The sequence below is a fragment of the Larus michahellis genome, chromosome 13 (genome assembly GCF_964199755.1).
Source record: "Larus michahellis chromosome 13, bLarMic1.1, whole genome shotgun sequence".
Lineage (NCBI taxonomy): Eukaryota > Metazoa > Chordata > Aves > Charadriiformes > Laridae > Larus > Larus michahellis.
The window spans coordinates 11,473,241-11,482,576 of record NC_133908.1 but is presented as its reverse complement, the minus strand read 5'-3'; the positions used below and the strand labels follow the sequence as shown (position 1 = coordinate 11,482,576).

The window sequence follows — 9,336 nt, the reverse complement described above, 5'->3', positions numbered from 1 at the left end:
TCGCTTCAGCAGACGGATTCCTCCTGATATCAACCCAAGGCTTCGCCCTCCGGGGATGACAGCCACATGCCCGGAGGGTCAGAAGTCACACCCACGCGTGTGCTGGGGGATGCGGCATCCCACGCTGATGGAACCCAGCACCGAAGTGAGTTCGCCGTGGCGGCAGGGCCACACCGGTGTGTCTGTGTGCCTGAGAGCGAGCCCGGCGCCCGTGTCCAAAGCTGGCTTGTACAGTACCGGGACAAGGTGATCCCCTGCTCCAAGAGAGGATGAAGGCTAGCAGATGGCTGCAGGCAAACATCATGGGGCGAACAAGTCCTTCTGCAGGGTGGCAAAGGTCTCAGACAGTAGCTGGCCCAGTATCAGCGTTTGCAGGCCCTCGCTCTGCAAGAGAGTCGTTGTGCCTGGACACACACGTTGAGATTTTATACATATGAGTAGTTTGCTGGCACGGATCTGTTTACAGAGGAATTTAAACTAAAACCAAAATGTATTTTTGCTGCTTAAGTTTTCCAGTATTTTTGCCTTCAGGTCTGAGTGCGCACTTTTAAATGTTCTTCTCACAGTGTTTAGTAAGAGCTGCTCCAGGTGAGTCTTTAGAGATAAATTAAATGTGCCCTGAAATTATTTTAGGTCCCAATCCTGCCACTTGCTGTATGCAGTGTAGGAGTAACACACTATATTTTTGACAAGGCACTATGAATAATGTCAAACACTGGAACTAGTCGGGGAAAATAAAACTGGAGTTGCAAGATCCAAGCCTGGAATGACTGATATGTACTGCCTGTTGTGAATACAGCACTAATTCTCTATTTTTGGCAGATGCAAAGCACTAATGCAAGTGAATGGGAGGGATGAATGATATGAAATGCAACACTGACACTCAGAGAAACTTTTTCATGCCATACTGTCACTATCTCATAATGTCACGAGTTACAAAATTTCATTCTTCCTCCTGCGCTGCCCCAGGCACTCATTTTCACCATGCCAGGTGGCCGGGACGGTAATAAAACATTCTCCAAACACCTGAGTTTGACATTCAATTGCCTAACTTATAATAATAATCGATGATGTCCTGTGAAAACATATCTTCATATCGTTTATGAGATTGATTGCTGAAACTGAGCACCACAGGATATTGCACAAAGTTCCAGAGGGAGTGCAAGGATGAATAATGGTGTAGTCATCCTTTCCTGGCAGAGAACGCTTGTGAAAGCATGGGAAGGGGTGGCAGAACGAGCAGAACATTTGCAGAATACTCTGCAGTACCTCAGGGGAGCAGATATGCTGTGAAATCACCATTTTGTCCGAGTTAGAGGTGAGGAAAGAGTTCATACCACCAGGATTCAGTATTAAATGAGTTCCCATTGTTACGTATAAATGCATGTAGAGGGAAAAAATCATAATTTAGAGAAAATGCTAGTGGCAAGACTAAAACTACTTTGAGATAGATGAAAAAACAGCACAGCAGTTTGTGCTTTGGAAAGCAGTAGATTCAAGGTTGGCTTGGTCCAAACTCGTTGGAAACAATGGAAGTTTTCAGTGAGTCATCAGGAGAGGTCTCTCATCCCATCATGAACGTGACCCGCAGCTCCTCGAGTTTGTGCTTGTCTTGCTGAAAACATTCCCTTCCACACGTATCCGCACCCCGAGCATGCACTGACACAGCCAGCTCAAAAGTGGCAGTTTGAGTGAGATGAGCAGAATTTACTTATGTAAATCAAACATTTGGATTACATTTGTCATACAACTGAAGACAAACACAATGTCTGAGCATTATCAGTACAATAACAGGTGCTTACTTGGCAAACCCAAAGGCATCAATATTTCACTAGAAAGCCAGATTGTGCTTTAGTCTTTAAATCTTCTGCAGACAATTAAAACAGCTAGTCATGAGAACAGACTTCCTTAAACTCAAGCACGACATTCTGTATTTCTGACTGGAATTTTTAATTGAAAATTAGTATTTAAGCACAGCCATGCATAGAATGGCTTTTCACACACGGCCAGTCTTGGGAGACACAGAAGCCTGCCGCCTGCCTCGTGTTTTCTTGTGTGTGACAAAGAGCCCACACGGTGGGCTTCCCCATTACTTTGTTGATCGTTAGCTGCCCCCCAAATCTCTATCTTGCTGTGGCAAGTTTGGGTTTCCCGGGCTTCAGCAGCAGCTTGGGCCGCGGTAAGGGACAGGCGCCCTCCCTGCTTCCCGCCCAAATCGCCTCAGCCGCCTCAGGGACGTCCCGCCCCCCGCTGCCGGGCCACGCCCCCCTGCTGCCCACCCAATCCCGTTCCGCGCGCCGATCTGTCTGACAGGACAGCTCTCCCCGCTTCAATCCCATTGGCTTCTCGCCGCCGCCACTCCGTTTTCATTGGTTCCTCCCGAGGGCGGGGCCCCGCCTCCTGCGCCGCGCTGTCCCTGCCCTCCGGGTTGGGGCGGACCCTTTCCCAACGGTCCCTCCATGGCCACCGTAGCACGGGCCGTACGTGGCACTGGGGCCGCGGCGGCCTATGAGCGGCGGCCCCGTGCCCCGGAAGGGGCGTGGCTGAAGCCGGAAGTCCCCCTCCCCTTTTCCTGCTGGCCCGCCGCTCGGTGCCCCCTCCCGCTGGGCTCCGCCATGTCGCCGGTGCGGGCGGTGCTGGCGTTGCTGGCCGCGCTGGCGGCCCCGGCTGCTGCCTACTTCGTCAGCATCGACGCGCACGCCGAGGAGTGCTTCCTGGAGCGGGTGCCGTCCGGCACGAAGATGGGGCTCATCTTCGAGGTGGCGGAGGGGGGGTTCTTGGACATCGACGTGGAGGTGAGGGGGGGACGGTGCCGCCGGTGGTGCCCTGTTGAGGGTAGGGCGGCCGGGCCCTGCGGGGCTGCCCGCGGCCGGGCCCTGCGCTCATCCCCCGCCGCCCGGCGAGGCCGTGGCGGCCCCGGGGAAGGCAGCGGTGGCCTGAGGGGGCGAGCACCGACTTGAGGAGGCTTTAAACCGTCGGGGGAGCTTGAGACGGTGCCGCTGGGTCGCGGGGACTCCGTGCGGCGGGCTCGCCCTAGGCCGGCCGGGCACAAGGGCTCCCTGGGCGGCAGGAGCAGGCCTGGCGTGGGCCATGTCGGAGGGGACGAGGTGCCTTTCCCGGGCCTTTGGGTTCCTGGGGCTGCTTGTCGTTCCTGCTACTGCTGCAGAAGGCAGTCTTCCTGCTTTCACAGCCGCTCTCTTGAGATTTCTGCGCAGTGTGGTCTTGCCGTAATAAACCTTTTGGCGGGGAGAACGAACAGCGTTACTCTTTCCCAAAGCATGTTCGTTATTCTGGAAGCAGCGTGTCCCCCCTTGAATCAAAAGGTGTTGGCTTTAATCAGGTCGATTGGCATCTTGAAAGTTGTAGGTAAGTCTTTTTCTTCAATGAGGTGTCAAATCAGTTGGAGAATAATAAATAAGAGTTGCTTTAATCTTGGTGAAGAGCAGATAGTTGTTTGTTTGGGATAACTTAAACATGAGAGAGTTATTGCTGACAATATAATAGTTTAAAACTTCACGTTGCTCTAGTAGACGACAGAGACAGGAAACTATAAAATCCCATTCAGATATCACTAGTTGAAGCTCAGCAGCTGAGTTTGGTGTCCTGGTGGGATGGAAGCCTTAACATCACAGTGACCCTGAGCACTCAGTATTCAGGCCCTTGATCCATTTGAAATGGCAACTGCAAGAGTGCACAACTGTATGTCTAAAGTAGTATTGACGTAGGGGAGAATGTCTTTTTTTCTTTTTTGCTTTCCTTCAAACATCAGAGATAAGGTTCCCCCTGCAGTTTTTAATTTGGCTAACACAGCTGTCGATAGCTTATGGTTTACTTGTTCTTGAATGCTTCTTATCTTGAATACGGAAGGTCAGTAATCTTGGCCAGTGAGAGAGGCTCTTGTATGGCTTTCTTTAGCAAGAAGTTTTGTTGGTTATGTTTTTTTTTTAAAAGATTTTTGTGCAGAAAAATTCATAGCTGCTTTTGAGTTGTGGGAGAGACAGCATGAAGAGTGCCAGACTAGTCAGATTACAGATGATATTTGTAAATCTGACTGGATAACTTCAGGATATGTGTGCAGTGCTGTAACAGTGTGTTCAAAACCACTGACTTTTAAATAAAATTTATGATATTTTGTTTTCCCCATCCAGATTACAGGGCCTGATAATAAAGGAATTTATAAAGGCGATCGAGAGTCCAGTGGAAAATACACATTTGCTGCCCACATGGATGGAACTTACAAGTTTTGCTTTAGCAACAGAATGTCCACCATGACTCCCAAGATAGTGATGTTCACTATTGATATTGGGGAAGCTCCAAAGGGGCAAGACATGGAGACAGAAGGTGAGAGAGACTCCTGGAAAAAAATTAGCTCCAACTTGGGAGCTTTTCCTTATGTGCATGATTTATGAACCTGACTAGGATTCTCAGAATTCCTGTTTCTTCAGACTGTCTAGTTAGCTGTTCTCTTGCACAGCTAAAATGGATATGGATGTTCTTAGACCTCATTACACGATTTAATGCAAAATCACCAGGGAATCACTTGGCCATCTGCAGAAACTAATGCTTTCATCCTTTAGTCTTTTCATCAGTTTCATTCTCTGATTTCTGGTTTGCTCAGCAGTATGTAGACTACTACATGCATTAGTTGAGCTCTTTGATAAACGTGCTAATATAAAAAAATTTCTCTTAGCTGTGTAAATTACTGTTTTATCTGCAGCCTTTTGTCCTGTACTTGTGTTCATCTCTTACACTTTTCTCTAGGTGGTGGAGATACCTGGGATGGTATGTGTACTGCTTTTTGAAAGCTCATTAGCATCTTGTCTTTTGCATATGTTTATTCACTAACAGCTAACGTTTGCTTTTTCTCTGTAACGTTTGTTTGTAGCATGAGAATGTCTTTTTAATAAACTACATAAAAGGTCTGATTCTGAGCAATGCTGAGCACCTGCAAGCTTTCATCGAGAGGTTTATATACGTAGCAGCTCTTGGGATCAGGTCCTTGAACTGTCCATGACAGTTTGTCTTCAGGTGGTTATTTATGGCTAACAGAAGACTTAATCAGGAGTTTTAGGGGAAATTAAACAAAAACACTGAGCATCCAAGAACACTGGATATTTTAGACAGTGTTTGTTTTTTGTTGCTAAAGTGGGTGTTGAATAATCAGGGGCTTTTGGAAGCAATGAGCTTCTTTTAGGTTGTTAATTATCAGTGATGTTACAAGGGGGAAAAACTTCAAACATGTCACTTGCTGTGAAACAAATGAATGTATTTGGTAACAAGTTACAATGTTTTATTTAGGAATCACTAACTGTAGCTGGGAAGGCAATAAATTCTTGGTTTTTATTTTAGCAAGTAAATAACTGTGTGCATTGAGTGTTTGATATCACTTAAAAAGTAACAAATTTCTAACTTTTGATTTTTTTTTTAAAGACTCAGTTAAATCTTTTGTTGAGTCTGAATATATCTGTTGTAAAGCATGTTAGTGCAGCTTTAAATTTTTAAGGCAAAGACTTTTTTGTTTAGTGTGTTTTTCTTGGAGTGGGTTTAAACAATCCCTGCAACTGTTACTTCTTCCCTCACTGATAAACTGCACTTATTGCAATGACCAGTTGGCCATGAAAATAAAGGATTTACAATATTAGCAAAGTGAGTGTGGTTTACACAACTCTTCAAAACTTTAATTGTAGCTTGTATGAGTGTTATACTCTGGTCCTCTTTTTGGCTGTTCCCTATAAGACTTTATTTTGAATAGCTTTATTTTCAGACTGTGATCTGAAACAATTTATAAATAAAAAATTAATAAGGCAGCTTCAAAGTCAAGTATGTCCCTTCAGTGGAAAATGTGTTGGATTTTGTGACTTTAAGAGAGCTGATTGCCCAGAGCGTGTCTGTGGAATGGTATCTTGAACTTCTCTTGGTGCTAGAAAACTTTGAAAATTAGTTGCGTAATTCATAAATTTGTAAGTGGACAGTTCTTTGAGCATGAGTGTATTTAAAAGGTTCTGTGATTGACAGTCAAATCACTAAATCTTGGATCTCTGATCCTTCCATTTGCTGAACTATCTCAAGCTAGTTTTCTGTTACCGTTGGTTTGGTATTTTCCTCCTCTTCTGCTTTCACCACATACCAGATCCTGAAGCCAGTTCCTGCCCTCTCCAGGCCCCTTTGGCATTGTTTCTGCTGAATGCTGTGCTTCAGCTGAACGGGAAGATCACAAGATGTGATACTTTGCTTCAGAAAGTGATCTCGTTTTGCCAGCATCATGATCTTAAGCTAAATTCTCGGTCGTTCTATTTTTGCAAGCTTAACAACTAGGAAAAGCTGTAATGTTGAGATAATTTGCTTGGATTATATTGGATGATATTGGCAAAATAGATACTAGTGTGTGGTATTGATCTCATGTGTTCTTACATTCTGTTTTTCTGTAAAAGTATGCCCATATTAGAAATAAGTGGTCTGTACTGACTCTAAATTGCGTGTCTTCTGCCTTCTGTTTGGATATGGAGAAAGACGATTTCCCACTTAATAAATACCAGAGAGATGTGTTAGGAAAAGTGGCGCTATGAAAACTAAACTAAACTTTGCGGTAAAGAGAAAGTTTTCAGCTGTACAGACCGACTGCATTTTTCAGAACTTCTGCGACAAGAAATTACTGTTCATAAATTTTAACATATTGTTCTTTGAGTCAATAACAGACTTTCTAATGCTTCTGAAATTATTCCGCAGCTCATCAGAACAAACTAGAAGAGATGATTAATGAGTTAGCAGTGGCCATGACAGCTGTAAAGCATGAACAGGAGTACATGGAAGTTCGCGAAAGAATACATAGAGCAAGTATGTGTCTTTGACTTAAATGCTTCTCCCCTCTCAAATTAACTTACGAAATGGGATTTTAAAGTACAAGTCCGTGAAAGCTATTCTAAGTTACTAAAAAAAAAATAAAAAATAAAGATTTAGAACAAGTTCTGAAGGACCCGCCCGTACAATAAAGAATGTAGTGGATGCTTGCAATCTTCTTTAAGTTGGCTTGCTTCTCATATGATGAAGGTTGTTATGCAAAATAATCTTTGCGTAATTGACATAAATTCTAAAGTTCTTTGAATGGCATATTCATGAAGATATCAGTAATGATATGGTTCCCAGGGGTACATGTTGGTTGAACTATTACTTCATCCTTGAAATGGGTGTGCCTTAATAATTGAGCCAAAGGCTTTTAAAGATATTTTGTTGAAATAGAGCAGAACTGCTGCTGTTTCCAAGTAGAGAATATGGTGAACTCTCCAGTCACAACCCTCATTTTCTGAAATACCGCTTTAAAATATGACTGAGAGTGCTAAGTGGTGCATTAGGGGAAGCCTGGTGAGAATAAAGGGCAAGTATTTTTAATGTGAAAATATGATGTTACATTAAAGCACTGGCCCGTCAACTTTTTGAACCTATGGATATCTCCAGTTTTATGAGCTTTGTTACTAGTGGTTTGATTTAAGAAAATGATGATTTTTTAGAACCAAAAATTATGAACCTTCAGTGATTAAAAATTCCCTGCTCAACTTAGACCGTAATGTGCAACTGTTACTTGAAAAAGCAAGTGGCTTCTGTTTGGCAGTCAGAGGCTTCTTTCTGGCCTCTTTGAAAGTGTGCAGAATAGAGAAAGATGCTGCAGTGTATGTCCACAGTTGAGGTTAAATGACAAAGTGTGTTTTAAATTTGTTTTAAATGCTTTGTAACTTACTACTGTTTGGTTTTTTTGTTTTTTCTCCCTAACAGTTAATGACAACACAAACAGCAGAGTGGTTCTTTGGTCATTCTTTGAAGCCCTTGTACTAGTTGCCATGACACTGGGACAAATCTACTATCTGAAGAGGTTTTTTGAAGTCCGAAGGGTTGTTTAAGAGTACTTTTCTGGTCGCGGATTTCAGTTCACTGTCTACCAAACATCCTGGTCACAAAAAAGTCAATTAGTTTCTGAACCCTCTTCACTGAACTGTAAAACTTATTTGCTTATGTTCCTTCCTAGTTAAAACTGAATTGTTTTTCTATATCTTCTGTAGCAAAAGCTGTGCTGAAATCTTGTCACTAAATTGGCATATTTTTTTTCACTTAAATCTGCCTAGTCTGTATGCTAAGCAAGGTCCAAGCAAACTGCAAATGCTGTAATTCAACTGTAGTAACAAGCAATGTTGATGTCTTTTCTAACTTCCCCCCCCATTTTCATACTTGCGGTTCTATCTAGGGAAAAAACGGTACAAGGCCCTAACATGACTGTTTGCATTTTTGACATCTTTAACCCTGCAGTAGGTGTTACGAAATTGAAATAGTCCCTTCTTTACTTACATAAACTGCCAAGGAGAAGTGATTGGAACTTTATTCTGATAACGAATAGAAGACAGCTGACCACTTCCAATCTAGTATTCGTATCTAGTTGCTATTTAAAGGAAAGTCTTCAGTAACTCTCCTAATTACATCAGCTTATTCCCAAAGTTCTTTTAAATGACATAGTCGATACGAAAATACGTTTTCTCCTCTCATGACCGAATGTTCATCGTTTTTAGTCTTTCGCAGGTTTTATATGGAAGCCAGTTGTGCGCAGTGTCTTGGCAGACAATAGTTGTTGGCCCTTTGGTTTTTGCAGGTCCAAAGTTCAGACTGTTGGCGCTACTGCGGGATGCATTAGTGTTCAGGACATCTGGATTCCTGATGCCAAAGGGTTAATGATTCTGGGGGTTTATTGCGATGCTATGCAGCCCTTCTATTTAAGTTAAGTGGCAGTCTCTGCCATTATCTGATCATAATTAGCATAATGCTAAATACTGGTGTGTTTTCTTTTTCAGGCACATGTAGATTTGTTTTTGTATAAAGTTACTTTCCTCGGTCTCTGATGATTGGTTTAAAAATTAAAGACGCGTCTGATGTGGGTGCTGAGCCAGGATTATGTTGTGACTGATGTATATTAGTTGTAATCATTTTTGGGGGTGGGGTGGGGTCTTTTCCAGGGGGGAGCCTCTACAAGTAACACACAACAGTTTTGTACAATTAATTTAAAATTTGTTACAGGTTTTCATGTTCCAGGTAAAGTTTTTTCAACCTCGGGCAAACACTTGCAGCAGTTCTTCAGAAAGGTGGCTGTTACACCTTATTGCGACTGTTGTGTGCCAATATTTTTGTGTAAAACACTTAAAATCGAATTCTAAGATGTACATTTAAAAATTGCTTGTGAATCTAAATATGACCCAGGTTCGATAAATAAACAAATTCTTTAAAAAAAAAAAAAAAGGAGCAATTTTGTATTTCTTTTTTTCTTTGATACTTTAAGGAAGTACAGTTTAGCACAAAGCT

The 9,336-nt window shown here is 43.0% G+C and overlaps 1 protein-coding gene across 2 annotated transcripts; it reads left to right on the top strand.

Annotated features, from left to right (window-relative positions):
* The first annotated feature begins 2,431 nt into the window (after nt 1–2,431).
* On the top strand, nt 2,432–9,273 carry TMED2 (transmembrane p24 trafficking protein 2). Of its 2 annotated transcripts, XM_074606676.1 has the most exons (5): nt 2,432–2,795; nt 4,149–4,341; nt 4,762–4,782; nt 6,727–6,834; nt 7,768–9,273. In XM_074606676.1, the coding sequence occupies exons 1-5, from the start codon at nt 2,460–2,462 to the stop codon at nt 7,890–7,892; spliced, it is 783 nt and encodes a 260-aa protein (XP_074462777.1). In that variant the 5' UTR covers nt 2,432–2,459; the 3' UTR covers nt 7,893–9,273. The 2 variants fall into 2 exon arrangements, with proteins under 2 accessions (XP_074462777.1, XP_074462778.1); XM_074606677.1 differs by lacking the exon at nt 4,762–4,782.
* The last annotated feature ends 63 nt before the right edge of the window (nt 9,274–9,336 follow it).

Bases quoted from the DNA above. Each gene is read 5' to 3' on its own strand.
- TMED2 (XM_074606676.1), top strand. From the start codon at position 2,460: ATGGCCACCGTAGCACGGGCCGTACGTGGCACTGGGGCCGCGGCGGCC. The intron at 4,342-4,761 runs GTGAGAGAGACT...ACTTTTCTCTAG, and splicing joins GCAAGACATGGAGACAGAAG to GTGGTGGAGATACCTGGGAT. The intron at 4,783-6,726 runs GTATGTGTACTG...ATTATTCCGCAG, and splicing joins TGGTGGAGATACCTGGGATG to CTCATCAGAACAAACTAGAA.